General features: G+C 46.2%; 1 protein-coding gene and 1 long non-coding RNA gene across 2 annotated transcripts; both read right to left on the reverse strand.

The window, feature by feature from the left end:
• Window positions 1-5714: 5714 nt before the first annotated feature.
• Window positions 5715-7685, reverse strand: LOC127594115 (uncharacterized). The gene is made up of 2 exons (XR_007960603.1): window positions 6936-7685; window positions 5715-6823 (listed from the first exon to the last, which is right to left on the reverse strand). It is a non-coding gene; the product is annotated as an uncharacterized LOC127594115 (long non-coding RNA).
• Window positions 7686-10283: 2598 nt separating this feature from the next.
• On the reverse strand, window positions 10284-26858 carry slc6a17 (solute carrier family 6 member 17). Its single transcript, XM_052054594.1, has 12 exons — window positions 26636-26858; window positions 21159-21556; window positions 20748-20905; window positions 18802-18928; window positions 17576-17757; window positions 16727-16837; window positions 14865-15106; window positions 14583-14775; window positions 12939-13131; window positions 12701-12860; window positions 12459-12621; window positions 10284-11504 (listed from the first exon to the last, which is right to left on the reverse strand). Exons 2-12 carry the CDS (start codon window positions 21457-21459, stop codon window positions 11142-11144), a joined length of 2193 nt encoding a protein of 730 aa, XP_051910554.1. The 5' UTR covers window positions 21460-21556; window positions 26636-26858; the 3' UTR covers window positions 10284-11141.
• Between the last annotated feature and the right edge of the window lie 779 nt (window positions 26859-27637).

Consider the following 27637-nt stretch of genomic DNA (forward strand, 5'->3'; position numbering starts at 1 on the left):
CTCGGAAGATGAATGAATGAATGAAAGATATCAACAGGGCGGCCCGGTAGTCCAGTGGTTAGCACGTGGGCTTCACAGTGCAGAGGTACCGGGTTCGATTCCAGCTCCGGCCTCCCTGTGTGGAGTTTGCATGTTCTCCCCGGGCCTGCGTGGGTTTTCTCCGGGTGCTCCGGTTTCACATTCCAAAAATATGCGTGGCAGGCTGATTGAACACTCTAAATTGTCCCTCGGTGTGAGTGTGAGTGCGAATGGTTGTTCGTTTCTGTGTGCCCTGCGATTGGCTGGCAACCGATTCAGGGTGTCCCCCGCCTACTGCCAGAAGACAGCTGGGATAGGCTCCAGCACCCCCCGCGACCCTAGTGAGGATCAAGCGGCTCGGAAGATGAATGAATGAATGAATTTCGATTTTCAACATTTTTCACTTGGAGCAATTATTCTAAGTTGGAGTACATTTTATTCTTTTAGAGCAACGTAACATCCGCTGTGACGTGGTGCCGCATTAATCTCGCGATTAATCTCGCGATTAAAAAAAAAATGAATCGAGTTCAAATTGTTTAAAATCAATGCCGATAATAACGCGTTAAAATGACAGCACTAGTAAATTTGCAAGGTCCAAATAGATTCAAAGCGAAGCACATCTGCTCGATTCGTTACTTCGTGACGTACGGAACATGAAATCGGCGAAAACAACACTTGAGTGTTCACTTGGATGCGATTTGCATGTCGCTTCCTCTGTCTCGTCACCGCAAACAGTCACCGAAACTCCAAATATGCATCCAAGCAACTCGGGTGCAACTCCAACCTTTGCGTCCATTCGTGCGCTTCGGTCCGTCGAGGCTTCCCGACCGCCGATGCGGCTGCGATGTAACTTTTGCCCAAAGCAGCGATTGCTGACGACTGCGTTCCACGTTGTGTCCAATAGTCCGACCATAGCGGCCTTATGTTTATTCCAAGTTGATTTTCAATCCACGTGTAGACATTTTTTTTTTGAATGAGAAGCACAGTTGTACTCTTTGTACACGATGTAGCGCCGTCCCCATTTTTTTTTTTTTGGTTTGGTTTTGTTTTGTTTTTCTCGGTGTGCGTGATTTTGTAACTCTTCTGTACATACGTGGATGTGACACATGTATGTACCGTGAATGAACAATGTATTGTTTTGATAACGACAAAGAAGCACATCCGTCGTCGTGTGCCGTTTTTCCGTGTCTCGATGCACATACGGATTGAATAGACTTCCCTTTAAGCGCAGTGCCGCACTGACCGATTCAAAAATTGAAAAAAAAAAAAAAAAAGGTTTTCTTTCCGTTTGGCATCCGATGTCTGTTGTCATTATTTTGGGAGCCGACACGCCGATGTTACCATGGCGATGCAGTGGTGCCCGTGAGACTGCCAAAACGGAATCTCGTTTCATCTTTGTCATTGAAATGGATGATTAGCCAACCAAATAAAAAAAAATGTCATGAGATGATTTGCACTTTGCAATTTGTATTGTATTGCGGGAACATTTGCTCCTTACATGACACATAAACAATTCAAAAGCACAGGTGTACCTAATGTATTGGCCGTCCTTGCTATTCTTTCCAGGTGCCTTCAAGGCACATTAACGCTACCAACCGTGTGTGTGTTAGTGTGTCCGAGTGTGCGCGTGCACACTTCAAGGACAATCCAGGATTCCAGGAATACAACGGAGATGAAGAGCATTTCGCAACAGGGAGGGCGAGATGGCGCTAACATGCTAAAAACAGACCTAGCGGGGTCTTTTTTTCTTTCTTTCTTTTTATTTCTTTCTTTCTTTGTTTTTGAATTCAATTCTAGCCACACTGTCATCTCAGCCACGCGCTGCGCTGTGATTGGCCCGGTGGGGGGGGGGGCTTCGTTTCTTTGAATGAAAGGAGAACGGTGAAGCTAGCGCGTCTCAATTTCGAAAACATAGCAGGCGCGCCGAGAGCTAGCTTGAGAGTTTTTGCACCCTAATGACCGAGAGGATTCTGAAAACCAGACGAGCTCAGGAAGATGAGGAGCAAGGAGGTGGGTAGGGGTGGGAGGGGGTTGGGGGAAGGGGGGGGGTCTCGAAGTGTCAAACTTGATGACGCTCCTTTCTTCTTTCCCCCCCTCTTTTCACGGCTTTATGCTCTTCTTCCCGCTTGACGGTTGTCATGACGATAGGGAACACAGTTTCCATGGTGAGGGGCTCCGAGCCGCCGCGGCGTTCGCTCCGTCGGTGTGACGCCGCCCGCGGGTGAAAAAAGGGACCATGATGACTTCTTCTGGAATCTTTTTTTTTAACCCTTTGTGGCCTCATGAAGAAAATTCTTCAGCAGTTTCGAACAGAACAACGAGCTAGTTACCCGTCAGTATCAGGGCACATGTCGACGAAGTGAAAAACCGAGCATTCAGGGCCGGTAGGGCCATTGTCCAAGCGCCCACTTCACTGCGCCGGTGAGCAAAGCGTGTCAAAAACGGGTTTGGGTGCACTCGGCGATGTCCTTGCCCCACCGGAGCGCCGCATTTCAAGGTCGTGAAAAGAGCTGCTTGGATCGGCCCTCGATCTGAGTCGGCTGCGACCACCCCCGCGGCGGCGCAGACCTCCCAAAGGTGCCATTGAGTGATGATTTTTTTTTAAAATACACTCAAATCAAACTTATTTCATACCAGCGGCTGCAAGCGTGCTGTCAGAGTACCTCGCCATGGAGCCAAAAAAGCCCGCTCACCATAATAACGTCTGAAACAGAAAAAAATCCCCCCCCACCCTCCCCTAAAAAAAAAAAAAGAAAAAAATCAATGTGGCTCAGCCAGTGGTAATGGAGATCTAACGATCTCTCGAGCATACAAGAATGATTCCACACTCCACGTTTAACCTAAAGGCAGCCACCCCCCCTCCCCCCGCTCCCCCCGCCCACCACCACAAAAGCATCATACGATCTGTGGAAAGCTAATGGACGCCACCCTCTTCCCTTGTGAGTTAATGTGTGTGTGTGTGTGTGTGTGTGTGTGTGTGTGTCACTTCATCCATGATAGCGTTAGCATTGCATTGAGCACTACCCGTGCGTGATGTGGGTGTGGCCTGGTCTTAATCCTATTATGGAGACATTACAGTATCTATCTATCTATCCGTCCATTTGTTTGTCTGCCCCCCCCCCCCCTCTCTCTCCATCCACCTCTGTTTTATCGATGGTTGGAGTCGCTATCTCTGTTTTTATCAGACAAAAATGAAAAGAGATGAGCAGATCGCCATTCTGGAATCATTTGGAAAGTATGCACATCTGGATGGCGGGATGTGGAATTTGGCCTGACGCACTGGCGGCTTTTCCAAAAGTAAGAGCGGGAAATGGCAGACCTGGAATGAAAGAAGGGACATTTTTGGGGGAAATATTTTTGTATTCATGTATTCGCAGATTTTATTTTTCCTCACTCGTATTCATTTGATTTGTTCATGTTTTTGTTTTTGTTTTGTTTTTTAGGGAAGGGAGGGGGCAGAACACCCATGCCAAACCTCTTATTTACAACAACAACAAAAATTTTTGTTGTTGTTGAAAAAACAAAACAACAACAAACATTTTTGTTGTTGTTGTTGTTTTGTTTTGTTTGTTTTTTGTTGTTGTTGTTGCCCCCGTTTCTTTTCCTCAGCAAACGAGAGGGTCCACTGGCTAAGTTGTAATATCACCATTCACCACTAGGTAGCGGACATCGCCGCATATTGTACCGTTCTCTACAACAGTGTGTTGGCCGAATATTTTTGGGCAGATTCGGAATGACGTGCAGAACAAAAACAGTGTCTCCATGTTATTAAAATGATTTTGGGTCGAAACGTTGTTTGGACATTTTGGATGTCGCGTACTCTTTTTGCTGCTCAGCAGTTTTGTGCCGTCCTTGAATGCTCATTTTGATGCACGACATCTCTTTGCACACCCGGGGAAAAAGTCTGTGTTTTGTGTGTGTTTTTTTTTTTGTTCTGCTCTTGTCAAAGGTCATTATGCGTCACTCCAAATTTCCCCACTGTTTACAAAAGCACAAGCTAAAGCATACCTGGCACACGCATGGCAATGCTAACTACGCCGCATTCTGGTTAGCGTGACACTGAGACTTAACAATACGTTTATGATTCCTTCCAGTATTGAAAAGGAAACCAAAAAAAATGCAGTCGTGAAACCCCGACAACGAAATAAATAACATGGAAAGTTGCCAAAGGTGAAGCTTGACTACCTAAAAGCCTCGATTGAGCTCTCGGGCGCCGTTTAGCGAAACTCTATTAGCAAGCGCCGAGACGGCCTTCTCTTAAGCGAGAGAGAGAGAAAAAAAAGAGAGCTCGGCCATTACGAGTCGGCCGGCAAATAAACCGACCATTAGCCGCGTACATTTTCCTCTGCCTCCGAAGTCCCTGAAATACTGCCGAGTCCATTTGGACGCTCACATCCTGACACGTTGAAAGGAATCAATTAAAAAGGGGATGATAGACATGAACAGCTCATGAATATTAATCAGGCCCATTTGGCTTCTGTCAGGAACTCTTCTTGATCTGCGGAAAACACACCGGTACACAAAAACTCCCCAAGCGACCGCCGGAGCACAAACAGGAAAAACCTGGAGGGACAAGTCACCGAGATGTGGTGGTGGTGGGTGCTGAAAGCTGCTTCTGAAAGCAAATCGCCTTCCCGTCAGCCCACAGCTTGCGCCTCAATATCACGTGCGCTCCCTCAATTGAAATGGAACGGCAGCAGCCGCATCCTCATCTACCAAACCGCGACGCGGCGACCGGGATCTGACTGCTTTGAAAAAGGCAAATCAGATTCCGAAATGAAATCTGCGCTCGTCGCTCCCGTCGGTTATGAGGCGCACCTTCATTCAATGAGCTATTTTAAAATTGTTTTCATATATCTGACGCACTGGATGACAAGGCGCAATGCATCCACTAGATGTCACTACACTCCTTCCGTTCAACTCGAGAGGCGTTCATGACCGCCTCCAAAAAACGGAAATTCACGATCACTTCAATGAAACTACGAAAAGCGAGGAAATCAATAAATAGATTCTATAGCCCCCCCCCCCCCCTTTGGCATTTTGTATCCAGCTCCAACAGAACGATCGGATGTCAGTAACATGTAAGAGACTGGTCTGTCTCAGAAGCGTTTGTTATTTTTTTCCTTTGTTGTGTATTCACAAATGAGGAAATCACAAAATAAATTCTGTAGCGGGCTTATAGAATTTATTTTGTGATTTCCTCGCTTGATATTCTCTTTTGATGTGTTATTTTCCATTTTCTATAGTTAGGAATAGTTATTTACGTTTTTCCGAGGCGGTCGTGAACGCCTCTCGAGTGGAACGGAAGAAGAGAAGGCACGGAGATGGACAAAGACGTGCCTGTTATTTGTTGAGACTGTCAAAAGCATTCATAAAGTGTGCGTTTTTAGAAAAAACAACACCACAACTCTGCTTTTTTCGGAGCTGCAACAAAAACGTATTTAGCAAAGCAGCGACACAGTTCACTGAACCAACAGCAAGTTGTAAACACGTCTCCAGCAAGGAGCCATTTTGGGGCTGGACGTATTACCGTAACGACCATACACAAGGCGCACCGGATTTTAGGCGCACTGCTGTGAACTTTTAAGAAAATAGAAGACGTTTTGTGTGCCTTATAGTGCGGAAAGTACGGTACACCTTCCGAAACCTTGTCTTGAAACATGCACATCCCAAAACAGTAAAACCACAACGACGACTTTTTCATCAAAGCGATCCTTTTATTATTTCATCTTCGCTCGTAAAGTTTCACCCGCACGATAAAATGGAAACCATCTATCGCACGGATAGTTTCGTCAAGTTGCCACTGTGAACGCCCAAACACGGTGACCGCTAACGCGCCCCGTCAACACACGACGACACTTCAACACCACAAAAACCGACACGGATCGGACATATTGGACTAAACGGACACACGCGCACTCTGACATTCTGCGAAGCGACAATAAATGACCTCACTGTACACCCCCCCGGCCCCCAATAATTGTTGAAAATATACAATCATTATTTACAGCTCAAGTATACACCAATAGACATTGCAAATTGATCGGAATGTACATCAAAATTTACAGTTTAAATATAATAAATAGAAGAACTACGCTTTGTTCACATCAAGACTGAACCGTCCGGTCGATTCGTTTTCGCTTTCGCTAAGACCCACGCCGCGACAACAGAGAACAAAAACAACACTAATTATTCCAAAAACACATTAGCATTATTTCAAAGTCATCCTTCAATATTAACCTTGGGAAAAAAAATGATGAGATGCTATTGAAGCTATTTGGTGAGCTTATCGGGACCTCGACTACAATCCTTCATCACGTTGCTGTTTGCAGTTGGCTGGTGATCGTCGCTAGCGACTCCTCTGCTAGCCTGGCCCATTAGGAGGAACGGGAAAAATCGAGGCGGCTTTTCAGAAAGAAACGCAAAAATATGTAGAGAGGTCGATCGGTGAATGGGAATGGGAAAGGGGTTCACCGTTGCGACATCTATCCGACAATCTTTACACCAAAGTCCATTGCAACCAGGAGCCTATAGCTAGCCCCGTTAGCTTAGCGCCACATCAGCATGTATTGTATTGTATTGTAATAAGTGCGTCGTTCATTTAGGGCTTGAAAAATGGTGCGCTTGTTGGGATTTGAGAGGTACAAATGTCAACGTTAGCTTTAGCAACGTTAGCCTGCGAACATTAAAAAAGACCAAACCCCCCACCCAAAACAAAAACACAAAAAAACATGAAATATGTCACTGAATTCAACAAAGTAGGAAGTGTCCGACTTTCTGTTTCAGGGGCGTGGCTTAGCGAAAGCTCAATGGAAGCTACAACTATAGCTCAAAACCCAATACGTATTGATCACAAACAACACAACAGACAAAGACGAGCGGACCCTGCGGTTGGAACGCTACGCGTCGGCGTGGACAAAAGTACTGAGTCAGGATTGGCACTTTGGCCGTTTTCTTTGTGAATCTTTCGCCGCTTCCAACGCGTTGGTCCTCGATCCAAAGTGGCTGATGGATCATCCGATGGATTTGAGTCGCCCTTTGAACCGATTTTGGTGGCGAGCAAGCTCGTGAGTCTTTACGAATGCTCTTCACCAAACATTACAGAAACCCGACAAATCAAAACAATCCGTTGTGTTTTTCGCCGGAGGTCCTTTTTCATTTTTCTCTTTTTTTGTGTTTGTTTTTCAACACCAATTTTAATGGAAATAACGAACGTCTCGTGCACGTGTTGAATACAAAAATGGCAGCCGTAGGTGACACCGCCCCTTTCGACACGGTGCGCTCGAGGGTCGAGAAGAGAGGATTATGGCGCCTCGCAGACCAACGATATTGTTTGAGCTCTTTGCTTTCAGCTTCTCGCCGCGGCCAAGACGAACAGCTGACATGATCTATACGTTCCTTTACCTAATTCGCTGTGACTGGCTGGCCGGCCGATATTTTTAGCTCGCCGGCTGGCGGAGCTCATCGCTCAGCAGCCAGACGCAGCTGCTGCGTTGTGCTCGGGCAAATGTGCTTTTTGCTCAAATGTGCTCGGTCTCCGGCCACAAGGAAGACAAGACGACGTCACGTTCAGCTTTGCCTTAAACGGCTGATTCTTGACGTTGGGAACCTTTGGAATTCACTTTCAAAAGCTTTGGAGTGAATCTAGATGATTTTTTTTTAAAGCGTTAATTATGATTCAAAACCCATGGGCGATACAATTTAATGGTCAAAGCAAAAGTTATGTTTTTCAATGTTTTCCAACATCTAAGTGTCGCTATAATGCTCAAACTGGGCATAATTTTACAGCAGCTTCCAATAATAGTGATTTCATTTCCCCCCCCCCCCCCCCCCTCCTCTTTTTTAAGGGACTGAAAGGTTTTAATGTTGGTGAGACTGGGCCCGCTACATTTTTTTTTTTTTTGGGTGGTGCCTGGTTGTAAAATGTTTGAGATCCTCCTGATACCAACAACTGCATTTTCGAAAACGGAAGTCTCGGCTCGACTTCATCTCCCAAAATGTGTCTGCGATCAAGCCCTTCTGAATTATGCAACAATGTCACACATTCAAATTTGACATTTTAAAGGAACGGACAATACACTGAAACGCTATCACATGGCGTTTAAAAAAATAAAAATCGTCAAAATTGCAGTGTTAACACAGATTAGGATTAGCTACCAGCCTTTTGATAGGCAGGCCATATTCAAAAGGTGGCGGACAAGTTGGCGATGAGGGGGGCTTGGTCACGAGGCGCTACCTCCTCCACCAAAAACTTGTGAGAAATGTGTGGGTAACAAGTGTCTCTTTTAAAAGGGCAAACTTATTTAGACACTTTGTGCTCTCACGCCATTTTGATTATTATGATTCCGATTTTTGAAACGACATCCACTCAGAGAAGCAAATTTTCCAGACATTCATCATTGGAGACGTTAGACGGAAGCAATTTTTTTGCTGGCTAGCGGCGACACCTACCGGTGAATATTGTGTATTGTAAGAACTCGCCACGCCGACTGCTCTGCTGCCAATTGTTTTTTTAGCGAGAGTTGAGTTTTTGCGCGAAATTTAAGGACGAACGCACAATGCGCGAGAAACAGATCACATTTTGGTTGCGATTCTCCGAACTGTTTAGTCTTTCCATACTTTTAAACACAATTTACGTTGTCTCAGAGAGCTGGGGGGTGGGGGGGGGGGGGGCAAAAAAGGGATTGTTGTGAATTTTGTCTTCAACTGCAGCTTTAAGTGGTGATCAAGGCGCTTCCCGGAGTAGACTACAAGATTGCGAACGAGGGCGTTAAGGTTCTCGAGGTGCGATAGGTTGAGTTGCTGTATAAAAGGTTCTAGAGGTGATCAAGAATGTTTTGCTGGTCCGCGACAAGAACGTGACTGTGGGCTTTAAGAAGGTTCAACATGTACTCCAATGTTCTACAGAAGGTCCTGGTGATTATCAAAGAGGTTCTACTTGTCACCCTACAAGGTTTACGAATGTGGCTGTGAACAAAGTTGCGCAGGTCTGCAAGGCTCCATGTTGTAACCAAGGTTCTAGTGGTGATCACAAGTCAAGCCTCTCCTTTCCCAAGAACACTTTGAAACAGTCATTCATGCCTTCGTCAAATCGCGGCCGGATTACCGTAATGCACTTGACTTTGGAGTCAGCCAATCCTCCATCAAGCATCTCCAGTTGCTCCCGAATGCTGCTGCTCGCCTCTTCGCTGGTCCTCCTACTCTGGCCTCTGGCTTATTTTCGAGTTCTTTTGAAGGTCCTATCATTTGTTTTCCAATCTTGTCATGACCCCTGCGAGCTCCTCGGCCCCTGCTGACCAAACGCTACAGGAGGTACCGAGGACTCAGCTCAAAGGGGGTGGAGCCTTTTCCGTAGGCGCTTTTTATTTTATTCTTTGACTCAGCATGAGGTTTGACTTTTAGCTCAACTTGTTTTTATGCTCCCGAGTGTCTCGGATATTACTTGATTGTGTTATCGTTTGTGGTGTGAATGACTTTTTGCTCCATGTGCAGCACTTTGTACACCGCGGCGGTTGTTTTCAAGTGCTCCCAGAAGTGTACAAAAAAAAGCTACCCTGGGTCCCTTGAAAGGAGCTGTATTCATCGAAACTATTTGAATATAAATCTTTTTTTTTAATTCTTATCGTTATTACTCAAACAGCGATTGATGTCGAATCAACGAAGCAGTACAGCGTCTCATCTATCGCCGAGCAGAGAGGTGTGCAGGCGACAACAAACGGCCGATGTTCCTGGTATCCAAGCGCGTTGCCAACGCTGCGCTCCCCCAGGCGACGCGGCTCTATTTTTAACACGCCGAGGGTTCACTCGGGGTCGCTCTCACAAAAAAAAAGGATCAAAGTCACACCTCTCATTCCCTCACCGAGCAAAACCAAAAGAAAAGCTCTCACGCATGGGGGGGGGCGGAGCTTGTTTGTTACGGTTTGTTATGCCGTTCCTAATGTTTTGGCTCGCGTTGATAAGAGAGAGGTTTCAAAGATTGATGTTGTTGAATTTCTAGGACCTCATAGCACATTTTCTTTGACGTATAATACAATAGCCTATCTTGGAGGGGACAAATCGACCAATAATAATAATAATAATAACAATCCCACAATTTCTGATTATATCTACACTGAAGCTGCGCCTTTTTGGACAGATTTTCACCCTCCGGTTGGTTCGAAATGGCGCCATCGGCTTCCTAACCGGAACACAGAAGAGGGAGCACAGCGCTGATTCTGGCCTTCCCCCCCCCTCCCCTGGGCTGCCTGTGCACTCAAAGAGCTCATTTGAACTGTTCCTTCCAGTTTTGACCTCCTCAAACACGTTTGTATTCCTTGGCGTTTAACACAGCGCGGACTTGGTTTTGTTTTTTTTTTTGACTCTGCTACTGTTTTATGTCTTTTTCAATGATCTCGTTTTTATTTGCCTGGTGGTTTATGCTCAATTTTTATGTGGAACATTTTGTTTTGGGCCGTGGTTGTCTTTAAAACGGGCCTGTGACATTGAGTTGAGGTTCAAATGATACCTTCCGAAGCTTACGTCAATAAAAAAATAAAATAAAAAGAGAGCAAAAACGGTATCATTCAACAATCAAGTGTTTTTTGTGCTGCGTTGTGATGAGCCGGACTTTGTTTCGGCTCACCGAACGGATGCGTGCTCAACAATTCTTGAGCGCGTCCTCCTTTCACAGTAGCTGACAAATGTTCATTCGTGACGACGATTGTGCTCTTTTTTCCCCACATGATGACAAATGAAACGCCATTTGGGAATCCTCGACAAACTTTAAAAACTCTGCAATATTTGCTGAGTGGGTGTGTCCTTTTGCTAACGTGTGCATGTATTTTAAGGATATTGAATTGAAATAGGGTGCGCATGTCAATCAAAAAAGGACGGTGGCCATTTTGGTTTGAAGATGGCCCAGAATTGAACAGGACGGCGGCCATTTTGGTTTGAGGCTACCTTTTTTTTTTTCTCTCAATGGAGAGTGGGCGCACCCCTACGTTGCTGCTTATAGCTTCAATTTGTATTTATATTCAGAACGTAGAGCCAGCAAGCTGTAGACATTTCAGGACCCGATCCACCGAATGGGTAAAGATGGGAGGGGGGAAAAAAAAAACAAAGAAAAGACATAACCTCTTGGCGCATTATAGCTCAGACTCCGGCGAGCCGATGTTCTGGTAGCCCGTCTTGGTGCCGGTGCCGTAGTTGGTATTGGTCATCTCCTGCGTGCCGCCGGGCCCCAGGTAGGCGCGGTGGGCGGGCATCGGGGAGGGCGCCGGGCGGGGGGTCTTGCCGAGGATGAAGCGTTGCTCGTCCTGCTCCTCCAAGTTGGACATGTCCTTCATCATGCCTTTGCGGTAGGACGTCGACAACTTGTTGGAACCGTCCGACAGCAGGTTGAAGTGACGGGCGACGAAGACCGCCGGCAAGGGCAACATGGCCACCACGATGAGGGAGTAGGCCATGGCCGAAGCCCACGGAGGGTAGCTGTGGAAACGCTCGGAGCCCTGAAGGGGTTGGGGGACAAAACAGAGGGAGGTGTTCAGCGGGAGAAATAAGTCAAAGCAATAGGATACAGTATCAAGTCAAAGTATTGGCCCGAATATAAGACGGCCCTGATTATAAGACTACCCCCTCTTTTTCGAGACTCGTGTTTGAAAAAAAGACTTTTTCCAACACCAAATTCATTCTTATACCGAAAATAATGACCGTACATTTGAAACAAATTATTCTAACAATATATGAGAGAAAAGGCATATGTTAATTTGCCTCATTCAAATCTTAATATCTGAAGATTTAAATATGTTCAGATATTTAAATGTCAACGTGGTTTATTCCGACTTTCGGGTTGAGTGAACGCTGGCGCGTTTTGGCTGCCGCTGCTCAACCCGTATTCTTTTGTGTTTTTTGTTATTGTAAAGTGTCCTTGGGTGTCTTGAAATGGGATTATAAATAAAATTATTATTATTATTATTATAAAGTGCAATCACATTGGTAAATGAATGGCTTCTGGTTTTTGAAATGTAAAGGACATCATAACTTCTCCCCAGCTGCCTGTTAACCTGGCTGATCTTCGACCCACTTTTCTTCAGATTGTCGCGACGCTATCTCTTCAATTATTTTCTTCTTACCGCTATTTTTTTTTTCTTCTTCGTGCTACCACTATTTTTATTTTTATTCTTCATAACAGGGCTTTGCTTTGGCCTGGGGAGTCAATTTCAGCATTCGCTTCAATGGTATCTGGCGCCCTCTAGCGTTGTGATCCACTTTTTCAGTCTTGTTTCAATGCAAGAAAACATCATCTTATACTCGGGCCAATACGGCATATCCAGTCTAACCTACAGAACGGTAGTTTGTCGTAACCATTTCCGATAAAATGGCCGCCAAACACGTCCGTCCCCCCCCGCCCTCCCTTTTCCTGGACTAAATGGAACGCTTTTGTTTGCATTTCGAGCACATACCTCAGACTCCACCCAGGCGTTGTAGCCCGCGGGGCTGATGACCATCTCGATGACGGTCGCCACGATGAGCAGCACCAGAACGGCCGGTGACACGTACCTCCACATGTAGTAGTAGAAGGAGTACGGCCGGAAGCCCAGCATGTCCTCCAGGTCCTGCATAAACCTGCGAGAAGGAAGCGTCCAATAAGGGCGGCGCGGTGGAAAACATCTCCTTCCCGGAATCTCATTCCAATGTCGGGCACCTTTTGGTTCCGTATATCCAGGCCACCGAGATGTTCTCCAGGATCACCACCACGGTGAGCGGCAAGCCGGCGGAGTAGTCGTCAAACATGGTGACAAAGTAGTTGCCCGAGCGCTGCACAAAGAGCAGCCCCAACAGGAAGGCGATGATGCAGCAAGCCACTGAGGGAAGCAAAGCGGCGCTCAGAACTCCGCCCGGGACGTCGAGTCGCCCAAGCGAGAGGACGAAAAAAAGCTCACCGCACAGGATCTCTTTGCGGATCTTGAAAGCATCGAGGATGGGCGTGGTGATGCCCGTCATGGTCCCGATCATGCTGCCCAGGCCCAGATTGATGAGCATGAAGAAGAACATCACCGACCAGAAGGGACTGGCCGGGAAGTGCGTCATGGCTTCGGTGAAGGCGATGAAGGCCAAACCGGTTCCCTGCACCGCCTGCACCATGACGATAACGACATCAGATCGAGGTGTCCAAACAACGGATCGGGGGAGGTTTGCGGACCGCCGCCTGTTTTTGTTAGGCCGCCTGCAGCTTATATTCAAAATCGTTTGGGTTGCCGCACCCAAATTCACAGCGACTATGACCGCAAAACATACATTTGCTTCCCTACATATGCAAAGAAACTATTTACGAGTGTAAGAGCATGACATTTTTTAAATTTAATATATTAAATAAATATCTTATTTATATACATGTAATGATACATTTGTAGGGCGGCCCGATAGTCCAGTGGTTAGCACATATGCACATATGTGCCGGGTATCGCTTTCTTTGACTTGACCCAAAAAAAAATATACATTTTTTTAATAAAATAATTTTATAATTTAAAAAAAATTATAATTTTTTAAATATACAAATATATATATATATATATATATATATATATATATATATATATATATATATATATATATATAGGGCGGCCCGGTAGTCCAGTGGTTAGCACGTCGGCTTCACAGTGCAGAGGGTTCGATTCCAGCTCCGGCCTCCCTGTGTGGAGTTTGCATGTTCTCCCCGGGCCTGCGTGGGTTTTCTCCGGGTGCTCCGGTTTCCTCCCACATTCCAAAAATATGCGTGGCAGGCTGATTGAACACTCTAAATTGTCCCTGGGTGTGAGTGTGAGCGTGGTTGGTTGTTCGTCTCTGTGTGCCCTGCGATTGGCTGGCGACCAATTCCGGGTGTCCCCCGCCTACTGCCCGAAGACAGCTGGGATAGGCTCCAGCAACCCCCCGCGACCCTTGTGAGGATCAAGCGGCTCGGAAGATGAATGAATGAATGAATGAATGAATGATAAATTTGTAATAATAAAATTGTATATATATACTTGACAATAAAAGCTGACTTGACTTGATATCAACGGACACTCACGAATAAATCCAAATCAGGGGCAGGGGCGGATCGATCCTTCTGGGACTTAGGGTGGCGGACCACCCCGATGTCATGAAAAATACCAAACTGTTTGCCTTAACGCCCCTAAACGGTGTTAAAAATAACGCCAACAAGAACAAAAAAAATGTGATAATGCTGCCCACTTGGCAACCTGGTCATCCTGGAGAAGGAGGGGGGGGATTCTCCCATCTGCGGCCCCTTCTCAAGGTTTTTCCCCGGATGGGGCTTTTTTGGGGCAATTTTTCCTTTGCCCTCCTGGGGGTTAAGTTCAGGGGATGTCGTCAAGATTTGTGGGCATGCGAAGCCCTTTGAGACCGTTTGGGGCTATCGAAATAAATGTGACTCGACCACAACAACTACAACAAATAATTACTGGATGAAGCGGTTTGAACGTGTTGGATAAAGTCGGAGAACGTCAAAGCGGCTCTCGCGTCCTTTGATTTGTTTTTTTTTTTCCTAGATGCGCCCCCGGTCTAGAAAAATGGATGTCACTCACTTTGTTAAGTTCATCCTCCAGCACGCAAGGATCCAGGCCCAGCTGGGCAAAGGTGTCCTCTTTGACCGTCTTGATGACCGCGTACATTTCCGCGTAGTCTCGCGTGCTCAGGTGCGAGAAGTTGACGTGAGGAGGGATCAGCTCTTTGCTCAGCACGCTCGTGTTGAGGTACGCCAAGATCTTCTCCGCGTTCCTGCGCAATGAGAACGTCAAGCCGTTTATCCCAAACAAAATCCTGAACGAATGGGCGGGGGGGGGGGGGGGGGCTGACGGCGTACTCACTCCACGACACACTTTTCGTTCATGATGTTGGCCTTGAAGCCCAGCACGGCGAACACCACCAGCGTGGCCAAGATGGACGTGACGAAGTTGATGATGGAGACCAGCGCGGCGTCAAAGTGGCAGTTGTTGTCGCGCTTGTTGTAGCTGGAGAAGGCGATGACGCCGCCGAAGCCGAGGCCCAGCGCGAAAAAGACCTGCGTGGCCGCCTCTCGCCACACCTGCGGCTCCAGCATCTTCTCCAGCTGACGATCGGCGCCATATTGGTCAACATTTTTTTTTTCATGGCATTCGGCCTTCGCGTCACTTGATCTCAGACCGTACGAAGCTTCCAAAGCTGCACTGCGACCGTGAAAGGGGGGATTCGTTTTTCTAGACCACAGGTGGGCAAACTACGGCCCGCGGGCCGGATCCGGCCCCTTGGTCTTTTTAATCCGGCCCGCCGAAGATTGGTGCGCAATGTGATTGCATTCATTTCGTTTGGACTTGTAATGACGGGTATTTCAACATCAGGTGGCGCAGTTACTTCAAGTTGCAGAGCACAGGGAGGGAGGGGAAGACGAAGAGAGAGGGAGAGAGTAATGACCGTGGAAGGGAACCTGATATGTAGCTGATTAAACGAAGCGGGTAACAAAGTACGAAACATTCAGGAAGACGCCTGCAGTCGGAAAGACTCAAATCTACGAGACTTTGAAAAATGAGGAAGCGATTCATACTCAGTCCGATTGTGGCGATTTCCATGCTCGGAGTGAATTGCTTGTGGCTCGAGTAAATGAACATTTCCTAGAATGATTTGATTGTTATCATGTTAAAAACTTTCCGCAAACTGGACCGCTAATAGTCGGAGAGCAGTCAAATGTGCAGAGCGTGAACAACAGGGGGCTCAGTACACATCCTTGAGGAAAACCGGTGCTCTCGGTGGAGGAGAATGTTACATTATTACCGGCATACAAAGACATTGTGCTATCTTCTTTATTTTCCATTTCTATTTCTGCTGCCAGGCCAAAAATACGAACGTGACAATTTTATGTCACCTTCCATAATGCGTCCTAAAATATCGACCAAACTTTAAAATTCTCATCTGTAATAAATAAAAGACATCTTGGAGGCATTTTCTTGTGACCAAACCCCTCATTACAGTAACTTAAACAATAGTTGAATCAACCGTTATTTGACTTCTTTACATGGTTTCAGTCATAACGTCCACTCGAGGGAAACTAAAATGTGGCCCACGGCAAAAATGAGTTTGACACCCCTGTTTGAGAGCGTTTTCCACTCGGGTGATCCAGTGCCCAGGAAGGCCCGACCCGCGCAAATTAGAGCAGCTACCTCAGTTGAAATGTTTAAAAGCTCCATCTAAGACTCATTTGTATCCAATTGCAATTAGTTGAACCGAATTTTGGCCTGTTTAACTGCCGCTTCCTCTGTTTTTCCAATTGCAATTAGTTGAACTGCATTTTGGCCTGTTTAACTGCCACTTCCTCTGTTCTGTACCCCCCACCTGTATTTCCCTCATCTGGAGAGGGGGCTCAGTGATGATGACTCAATTGGATGTCTGGATGTCACTGTACAGATTCTGCTCTGACATGATTTGTACCGAGCTAGCTGGACAAGAGCTGGCTCGACTACTCGGAGGCGGGACGTCGTCAATATTTGTCAACTGTGGACACGTGAAGCCCTTTCAGACTGTTTGTGCATCTAAATCATCGGAAGTTGACTTGACTAGCTGCTGTCAAACACGACACGTGCCGGACGACCCTCCAGCGACCTTTGGGGCGGCTCAGTCTGCGATATTTCGGACGGACAGATTGACCTGCCTCCTTTGAACCGCCTTCACTTTGAACGGCCTGCAGGTGGCGCCTCACCTTGGGCGTGAACATGTGAGCGATGCCATCCACTGCTCCCTTCAGCAGCAAACCTCTCACCAGGAAGCAGAAGAGCACCACGTAAGGGAAGAGAGAGCTGAAGTACATCACCTGAAGGAGACACACAGGTCAGATTGTTGCCATGGAAACACGTACGCACGGATGCAAAGGCGTTGGCCGACTGAGAAAACAGATGAATTGGGAGAGCGTTTGTTCTTTCAGTCCGGTATTTACATTGAGCACTCCGTGATTTGGTTTTTGTTTTTTTTTGCAGGAAAAGATACGAAAATGAAACTGAAACACCCACATAAACATTTCACTCAAAAACATCAACATTTGGAAAAAAAAGAGCTCCCCGAAAGCCAAAGAGTCCAGATGAAAGCACTTTTTTTTAAACATGAAGGAAACGGGACTAAACACCTTGCTTCAATCATAAATGTTAAAGATGTCTGTAAAAAAAAAAAAAAAAAATGCGGCTTGTGCCATTTGAGCCAACGAAAAGTCAGAAGAAAGTCATTTCTGGAAAAGACGGCGGAGGACTTCAATAAACATGCAGGAAGGAGGAGCAGGATGTACTTGACGAGTTGTATTGATAAAAACACAGAGAAAACAAAATACAAAACAAACAAAAACCATGACTCAAGCCAAAAAAAAACCAAAAAACCCCAAAAACGATCAATCACAGAAACACGACCAAAAACATGACAGCAGGTCTTTTAAACAACTCATTCCATCACGACCAACAGGTGTGCAGCTGCGGAGGGAGTCCGACAGTGCCACCTGTTGGTCACAAACAGAACGATGACAGACCGACGCAAGAATGAAGAAACGCGGGTTGTCGTCGCCCACCTTCCCAGACGACTGGATGCCCTTAATGACAGCCAAGCACACCAAGATCCAAGCCACCAGCAGGGAGAGCGTCATCTTCCAGTTCAGGCCGCCCGTGTCGTCGATGCTGCTGGTGATGTTTAACGTCTGACGGTACCAAAAGTAAGTCGTGGCTGAACTCTTCTCGCACTCGGGCTCCGTGACTGCAATGAAACAAAAGTGAGTGCCGGGTATCGCTTTCTTTGACTTGACCTAAAAAATATATATTTTTTTTTTATAAAATAATTTTATAATTAAAACAAATTTATAATTTTTTAATATATAAAAAATATATATTTTTAATAAAATTATTTTATAATTTAAAAAAAATATATTTTTTTTAATACATTAAAAAAAATTTTTTTTAATGTATATTTTAATATATATTTTAAAAATATATATATATTTTTTAAATATATATTAAAAAATATATATATATTTTTTAATGGTGTCGTATTGTCTCGATGCACTTGCGTTTCTTTCGTTAATGTTTCAAGTCAAAGTCGGTTGCGCCGAGTACATGCGCGGCCGTGGCGTCGAATTGAATTTTTCAACACCGATGACGGCGCGCACACTTAAGAAGAGATCACCTCGCCGTTAGCCTCGGCATTTTTTCGACTTTTGTCTTTTGAGCCATGGCGACAATTTGAAAGTGCATCCATGGATGGATGGATGGATGGATGCAGTATCCAGGCAAGTCCAAATTTAATTCATTTCAAATTTGTGTCGCGCCAAATCCCGCCGAAGGTGTAGAACCACACTGCTCTCACATGAAGGGACCATTTGAATTTAAAGTTGCGCACCTGCAGTGCTAACAGATGTACTTTAGATGCAGCATATTTAAGAGCGAGGTAAAGAACAACAAACAACAACAACAACAACAAAGAACAACAAAGCCAGTATATGCCTGTAAATAATTTTGTATGCGTGTGTTAAGGTAACCTTGGTCATAAAGTTGAATTAGCAAAACATCAAAAGCTAATTTCCACTCGCCAGTCTATGGCGGTTCACATCATAAGGTCACATTAAGCAAGTGGATTTTTTTTTTTGGACGTTATTGCGAGAGGAAGATCGCGAATGCCCCCATCGCGACGAGCTCTGCTATAGTATACCATGAAAGGGGGTGGGCGGGTGGGGAGTTGGTTATCTATGTCCAACTATGCTTGAAAAGCATTCTCAGGGAAACGTTTGGGTTTCGGTGCACTTACTGGCTTGGGTTCCGTTGATGTGGACCGGGCATTCGGCCCACGGGAGCGGGTACTGGAAGGACTGGAAGAAGTAGAAGATGCTCCAGCCGATGATCACGTTGTAGTAGAGGCCCACGAAGCCGCAAACCTGGGGGAGGAGACAACTGCGCGTTTGCATGGAGTGGCGCAAACAAACAAATGGGGTCACGTGACCTCATTGCTTCATTTTTACGGATTTGCACAGCGATACAAGATCGATATGAACAAATACACTAAACTACACCGTGACTCGGACTCCCTTGTTCCGCCTGAAAAATTACTGTTCGGTCATACACCGAGCGAGCAGGTGTCCCAGCTGGCCACATGGTTTGCCAGCCTTGCTAACTGACAGCATTGAAGCGCCAGTTTCCATCAGGTCGCACAATCACAAATAAAGGTCGGTGCGCAGTTAAAGTAAAAGAATTAAGACGTAAGGAATATGCACAGATGTTACAGCATGTGTGTGAGTTTATTTAGTTTCGTCCAACGTGTCCTATTTGAAATCTCCTCGACGTCAGATTAAGTCTTGAGTGCCAATGAATTATTGAGCTGTTAGCTCTCAGCAGTCTTGGGTGAGGCGCTATTTATAGCTGCCCAACGACATGCGCCCCCCCAACCTCGAGAGAGAGTGATTACGTTTACAAGCAGTCAAAAGTCGGTGTAAGGTGTACATTCCGCTTTCTGAAACATTCGGGAAGCCCCCGTTCAGCGGACCGTTGCCCCTGCATTTGAAGAACCCGATTTAAACGGCGCCGCGCGGGCGTCGTTATGCAAATTGACGTCACTTCCGCGTGTGAGTGCGTGTGTGTCTCCACGCTGTCAATTTCGGCACACAGACAGAAAATAACGAAAGACGAGACAGCGGCCCGCGACCCTAGTGAGGATCAAGCGGTTCGGAAAATGGATGGATGGATGGATGGATGGATGGACGGAAGACAGCGGCAAAATCGCAGTATGTAGTTGGGCGAGCTGTGACGCTTTGTGTACTACAAAGACCAAGATTCCTTGCGGTTACGTCACACGCATGCGCAGAATACAAACCAACGTAACAAACCAAAGTAATAACTCGACCCAGTTCACGTGATCTAACAATTCGGGTTACGAAAGGCGTAACCCGGGGGGCGAACAGATTCGGGGTTTTGAGCGTTTACATGGCTTTTTAAAACCCGGATAATGGCAATATTCAGGTTTTTAAAGGGTTATTGAAACCGTGTAAACGTAGTCTCAAAGAGAAATAGTCTCTGAGCATCGGTCGCTTTTTGATAGCGTGTGCGAGACGTTTTTTGGCGATGGTGAGTGTGAGTGTTTTTTTTTTTTGTGTGGGTGTGACAATGTGCATAACTAATTATATATAAATAATATATATAAATAATTAATCCAAATAAACCCTAATCGGAATCAGATAATTAAATGGTCATAGAGTGATGTTTGTTGAAACGTATTTTTATGTTTAATTGGATTAAAAACAATTTTTTTACGTCCATTTTTTTTTTTTTGGTGTATGTCAATATTTTTCTGAGGAACTATTTTTGGGCACCAGTTATATGACCCAAAGTCACAGACTGATTGAACAGACGTGCTTATTTCATATGCATGACTCCATGTTGGAAACAAGAACGTTTAATAGCAGAGAGGAAGCAACGGGAACAACGGAGCTGTGAGATGGCCACTGGACGTGTTAATTCCGCAGACTCGCCTGCATTCATCCTCGTGATAAGTGACCAACTGGGAGCCCAGCGGGAAGTCAAAATGAGGAATGATGAAAGGAGGCCAATTATTTCGGCCCTTGGTGACGCCACAATGCAGGAGTTGAAACTCTCAACTGCTTCCCAGTGTGGGACAAATAAAGGATATCTTATCTTATCTTATCTTATCCAGACTAACGTTGCTCCAATTCGTTCAATGAAGAAGGTCATTGATGACGTTACCATCAGACTGGAAACCCCGATGCCTCCCAGCCGGGGGTAGACGTAATTCCACACGCCAATGCTGCCGCGTCGGATCCTCTGACCCACCGCCAGCTCCAGGAAGAACAGCGGGATGCCGATGAGGAGGAGGAGGATGAAGTAGGGCACCAGGTAGGCACCTGGAAAATGAGGGTGAAGAATGTCGGGCTGTGGACTTTCACTACCTGTTTAATTGAACCGGTTGCCAGCCATTCGAAGGGCACACAGAGACGTTCAACCATTCGCGCTCACACTCATCACACCGATTCGGGCGATTTCGGGTGTTGCGTGTTTTCAGAATGCGGGAGGAAACGCGAGTACCCGGAGAAAACCCGCGCAGGCATGCAAACTCCACGTTCACCCAAAAAAATGGCATTCATTGGCTTCACCTACCCCCACCATTCTTTTGGCACAGGTATGGGAACCTCCAGACGTTGCCGAGGCCCACCGAGAAGCCCACCTGGGCCAGGATGTACTCCAGTTTATTGTTCCAGGCCGGCCTCCCGTCCTCAGCGTCCGGGTCCGGGGAGGGGAGAAGGGCTCGGACCGGGGCGGTGGATCCCGGACTGAGGCCCATACTCATCTGACTGCTCTTGTAGTCCATGGGGTGTTCCAGAGACAGCAGGTCGGCCACGGACTCGGTGACCGGCTCGCTGCTGTGTTCCAGCTGGGTTACTCGGGTGTTGTTTGGCATGATTGGGCACGCGCGCGTGGCAGCTCGATCCAATGTGGGTGTGCACGGGCGGGCTGAGAGCTGGGAGATTCGGAGGCGCTGGAACGAACTTGTGCTTCTGCAAAGACAAAAAGGGTTGGAGAGCAAGCGGTGGTCTAGCGGGCCATCGTTTTGCTTCACCGAGCCCCATAAAAAATGTCTCCTGAATGGTGACATTTGGCATTTAAACGAAAACGGTGGTGTTTGCGCATTCAGCGATCCACACATTTTTTTAACCTATCCTTTTTTGCGGAAAAAACTTGCATTTGCCTTTTTTTTAATCGGTAATGTAATAAATGTATCTTTTGGCGCCACCTTATGGCAAGGTGATGTTTTTGTAAAGTTGAATTCATTGCTGGTGTATTTTTGTTTACGTAATACAATACAATACACAATACACACCCCGTGCAAGGGAAGTCAAAGTCATGCAGTGCTTTGTTTTGGTTTTTGGGGGGGTCGGGGGGGGGTTGCCTATCCCGATGCAGCTACTCTTAGCGTCTGTCGTTGTAGTAGAAACGAACAACCATTCGCACTCACACTCACACCTAGGGACAATTTAGAGTGTCCAATCAGCCTGCCACGCATGTCTTTGGAATGTGGGAGGAAACCGGAGCACCCGGAGAAAACCCACGCAGGCCCGGGGAGAACATGCAAACTCCACACAGGGAGGCCGGAGCTGGAATCGAACCCGGTACCTCTGCACTGTGAAGCCCACGTGCTAACCACTGGACTACCGAGCCGCCCCTATCATGTTATGATGTCTAAATACCAAAATGTGAATTTCAACGACAACAATTTCCATACAGGACCCAAACTCAAAGAATCATTTTTAACGTCATGCTTTGCTCTCCTGAATGAAATTTAAATGTCAGCATTGTCCTCTGGCATGCAACACGAAACAATCGTGGCACTGCGGCTCTGAATGTAGCATTTGACTAATCCACTTCATTACAGCAGCCAGTCCCCCCTCTCAGTGAAGGTCTTTATTGCAAAGTTGAGTCATGTGACAATCATGGGCGGCGGGACGGCGCTTATTTGGGCGATGACCCGTCTGACACAATACAAAAAGTCATGCGAGCGCTATCGAGGGGATAGACTGGACCAAACTTCCAAAACCAAAGCTAGGCTTCGTGCTAAGTCGCAAAAGTCCACTACATTAATAAATCAACCAGTAAACCCATAAGACTCTGAAATTATTACATTTAATTTAAATTAAATAAATGTTTTATTTCAGATTTTGGTAGCGTCTGCCTGATGGTAATGTTCAATGTTATCGAATGATACATGGTCGCACAAGTTTCTAGCTTGCTTCAGTTGCTAGCTAGCGTGAGAGGCTAACAGTCGTGTTCAAACGGTGCTCCTGCGTGTTCAACATCACAAACAGACGGACTCTAATGCGCCACAAAAGTCACAGCCGATACAAACTAAAGTCCAAAAATGAAAACTGCTTCGGAACAATGTAAAAATAATACGCACAAAAACATTTTTAGTTTCCATCAAACGTGACAAGCTAGCTAAACTGCGGCTAACACGGCTGTGGGCAGTTTGGAAATATCCCCAAATGGCAACGTTATATGACAGATAAGGAAATCAACAGGAAATTGAGCGTGATTTTATTTTGTTCTTTGAAGATTTTTTTAAAAACATTTTTGTTTTGACATTCGTACAAAACAGCTCTCCTTGTCCACACGCGAAGCTTTTACAGTACTTTAATTGCCATTTTCTTTTCACTTCTTTGCTCCATTTTTTTTTCGTTCACAGCATCCCGACACTTGTATGCTATTGCGATCAGACTGAAATGTATCCTCCCGAACTATGTTTACGATAAGTAGTCGCTGATGGTGTAGTGGTCCACTTGTCTGACTTGCGTTCAGGTAGCGTGTGATCTGTTCGTACTCGTTGGATGTGATGTGGTTGTAATTGGTCATTTGTCTCTATAGGTGCCCTGCGACTGACTGGCGACCAGTTTAGGGTGTCAGATGGGATGTCCCCCCCCCCCCCCCCCCCAAGTACAGTGAACCCTCGCTATATCGCGGTTCACCTTTCACAGCTTGGCTATTTTTTAATGACATTTTGTTTGTTTGTTTTTTAACAGTGCATTGTGTTCTGAATCCTGATTGGCTAAGCCACTGGAGACCAACGTCAACAGTCTCTGCACAGCTTGCCAAATTGACGTTTGCGACAAAAACGCTGAATTCCTTTGCAAATTCTTGACATTTTGTAAGCCGGTCATCTCCAACTCGCACCACCATTGCAGTATTTTCTATCTCCTAACTTTCTGGCTATTCTTCTCGCACCATCATTGTCCATTTTGAAAGAAAGAAAAGTGACGCAAAAAGGCTCAGAAAGCTAAAGTAAAAAAAAAAACAAAGAAGAGCAAATCCTTTGATGTTGGTTGATCCGAAGCGGAAAGGGTAAAAACAAAAAACAACACATAAGTGAGCTCGTGCGCGTCCTCATCACTGCCATCTCAAAGACGCCACGGCGCGATTTTGAGTCACGAGAAACACTCGGCACGGCTGTCATCAATGCGCCGCTTCAAGAAAACATGAAAACGTTGTGAGACAATGAGGCTGCTGTGCGAAAGGATAAATATCGCAGTCACGATGCATAATGCAGCTTGATTGGGGACGGAAAAAGGCTCCATCCCCTCCGAGCCTCGAATAGCGTCTGCTCCGTCGACCTGAAGCACCCCAGGCATGTGCAGAGAAGCGTAGGAGCTTCAAGAGGGAAGCTGGGGCCAGGCCATAATCAAGATTTGAAAATAAAATAAAAACACTTCAAAAGTAGGCGTGACGTGCTCCCTCTTACGAGGACCAGTGAAGAGGCGAGCAGCAGCATTATGGACCAACTGGAGATACTTCATGGAGGATTGGCTGACTTCAAAGTGGATTTAAATCATCCAGCCGAGAGAATCTGCGATTAACAACAGGTCACCAATCTGCCGGTCCAGTTGCAGACCCCTAGTTCGAGACTGTTGACATAAGGACAGGAGCCAGAAGGCCTAAGTCGGCAGGATGGGATTTGCATGGGCCTCCAGTCAAACCAAAGCAACGCAGAACAGGTCTAAGGTTTCCCTCACGGTCCAAATCTATTGGACTTTCTTTTCGTCTGGTTGCTAGGCAATGGCTCGTCCTGTTGAAATGGTGCTCCAGCCTCACTGCTTGCCAGTTTCTCCTGTCGCCATCGCAAACAGACACGACATCCCCTTGAGGGGATGGCTGCAAATCTGGCTGGCGGTTGTGGGGGTGGGGGGCGGTGGCGATTGTTGTGCTGCCTGTTGTGATGACACTCAAGCAAAGCAACCGGTAAAGTCACACCTTCCCCCGGGTCACGTTTCAAGGGATGCTCTGGCTACGTTAGCGAACGTAGCCAGAGCGAGATTTTTTTCTGTAGCGAGATTAGCGTAGCGAGATTTTTTCTGTCGAATATAGCGAAGCGACAATGCTATCCATCCATCTATGCATTCACCCAAATGCCATGCTCCTTCTAAAGTGCCATCTTAGCACAGGAGTAGCAAGTATTGGCCACCGGCTGATAGACCCGATTCCAGAAAAGGTCCAGGCTCCACTTCTCTCGGAGACTTGGCAGCTAGGTTAGCAAGAAACGCACCAATTGCAAGCAACACCACGACTTCACAGCTCAACTCAACTCAAGTATATTTTGAGAGCACTTTAAAATGACCGCCGCAGTATACAAAGTGCTGTCGTCCGTGGAGCGAAACGAGTTATGCTAACAAAGCACAACAACAGTCAAACTCAAGTCTCATGAGGAGTCACAAGCCAAAGATTAAAAAGATGAGGGTTTTCTTTTTCAAAAGAAGTCTTAAAAATATCTGGAGCCAGTCAAGCAATGTCAGAATAAGAGTCATGAGCTCCCTCTTATGAGTACAAGCCGCAGCATTCTGGAGCAACTGGATGGGCTTCATGGAGGATTGGCCGTTGAACCGGTGGCCAGCCAATCGCAGGGCACGCAGAGACCAACAACAACAACAACCATTCGTGCTCACAATCGCAACTAGGGACATTTTTTTTAGTGTTCAATTAACCTCAGTGCATGCTTTTGGAGTGTGGGAGGAAACCGGAGTACCCGGAAAAAAACCACCGCACTTGAGCCCATTCATCAGTTCATCTGGTAAAAATGAATGAAATTTTTTTTTTTTTGCGAGTTGTTTTACAATGTGGCCCCAAGATTTAGGACTGGCTCCCAAAACATTGCACATTTAGTAATAATAATAATAATAATAATAATAATAATAATAATAATAATACAAGGCGGCCCGGTAGTCCAGTGGTTAGCACGTGGGCTTCACAGTGCAGAGGTGCCGGGTTCGATTCCAGCTCCAGCCTCCCTGTGTGGAGTTTGCATGTTCTCCCCGGGCCTGCGTGGGTTTTCTCCGGGTGCTCCGGTTTCCTCCCACATTCCAAAAATATGCATGGCAGGCTGATTGAACACTCTAAATTGTCCCTAGGTGTGAGTGTGAGTGCGAATGGGTGTTGTGAATGAATAATAATAATAATAATAATAATAATAATAATAATAATACATTTTATTTATAAGCACCTTTCAAGACACCCAAGGGCACTTTACAATAAAAAAAAACACACACACACACACAAAACAATACGGTCGCACTTTGCTTCCAGTAAAAAAAATAAAATAGTCTGGAGCCCTGGAATGTTTTTAACATTGATATCCCGTTTAAGTCACTACTTATGAGCGTATTTAACCTGGCAAAAGGTGTCAATCATTATTGATCCGCTTGAATAACAGTCAAAATTGTGAAATTGAAGAGAGCAAGACTCTGTGTTGATTTGATGGTATTTATTTTTGAATTTGGACAGGCCCTGTCGACCCAGCTCGCGTGCACGCGTGGACGTAAAAAAAAAAATAAAATAAAAATAAAACGCCCACAATGCGGCGCCTAACGAGAGACAACCTCAACATGCAAGTCCAATAACGCATGGCCATCTGCTGTCTGGATGACCGCTACGAACGTACCAAGGTCACGTGCAACGATCGAAGGCGCACGTTTCGAGGCGCGCGCCAGGTATGAGGGGGGTGGGGAGTGGGGGGTAAAAAAATGGAAGTGCGCGGTGGGGGAAAAGGCACCACGCGACGACGTCAAGCACATAAAATGGAAGGTGACGGCACGTACCTCGGGTGGGTTTTAGAGGAGTTGCGACGCGACGCGGAGGATCTTCATGGGTGAGGCGCGCCGGGGTCCGTGTGCAGCAAGCCTGCCACGCTCACGGGTGGGCGCGCGACACGCGAAAAGTGCGCGTGGATCATCGACGGGGAGCATCGAAAGAGGAAGAAGAGCTGCGCCCGGGGGCTGACTGGTCGGCTCTTTGCTTCCCACGTGCTTGTGATGGTGCGCAGCGCAAATCTGCCACCCGCCCCTTCCCAACCCCCGACCAGGATGGACCCACAAGAACGGAGGAGGGGGCGAGGGGGGCATTACTATGGCAAGTCACGATTTGCGTGACGCAGGTTTGACTCATCCGCCCGAGTGCTCGCGTCAGCAGAGGCGGTGAACAACAAATACTCGGCTAACCCCCCCGCCCCCCCAAAAACAAAACAAAACAGGAGGTTGCAGGTAAACATATGGATTAATAATAGCATCCGTAATAATCATACCTTGATTCATCAACCCTGGAATATCTTCATTTCCTCTGATTTTGTGAATCGCAGGTCGACGTTTGAGTCAAATGAGCATTTTTGCTTTGAACTGTAAATGACGGACGACACGCCCAAATTAAATCAAATCAATTCAACGCCATTTTTTTTGCGTATAGGTTAACTGAAGATCCTCAACCCAAATTGTTCATCAAGGTGAATGGTCAATTTATGCACGCAGTTTTTGCGCCCTACAATTAGCTTAGCAACTAACACTCGGTTCAAGGTGTACCCTGCTCCTCTCCCCTGAAATTCGCTGTTCTGCCCACAGTAAAAGTTTTGGGTCATTTCATTAATAGTAATTCCGTTTAGAATATTCATTTAGTTATCGCGGTGCATTGTGGGTAGCAGACGTCACGTTTCAACAGACGACTCATTACAGAAAGCGTGATCGTGATCGTTGCAACTGGTCCTCCTGAGTTATATTCCTTTCGTTTCACCTTCGAAAGCAATGACTGTAAGTCTGCTCGTGTGTATCATT

Source organism: Hippocampus zosterae, chromosome 2 (assembly GCF_025434085.1).
Source record: "Hippocampus zosterae strain Florida chromosome 2, ASM2543408v3, whole genome shotgun sequence".
Lineage (NCBI taxonomy): Eukaryota > Metazoa > Chordata > Actinopteri > Syngnathiformes > Syngnathidae > Hippocampus > Hippocampus zosterae.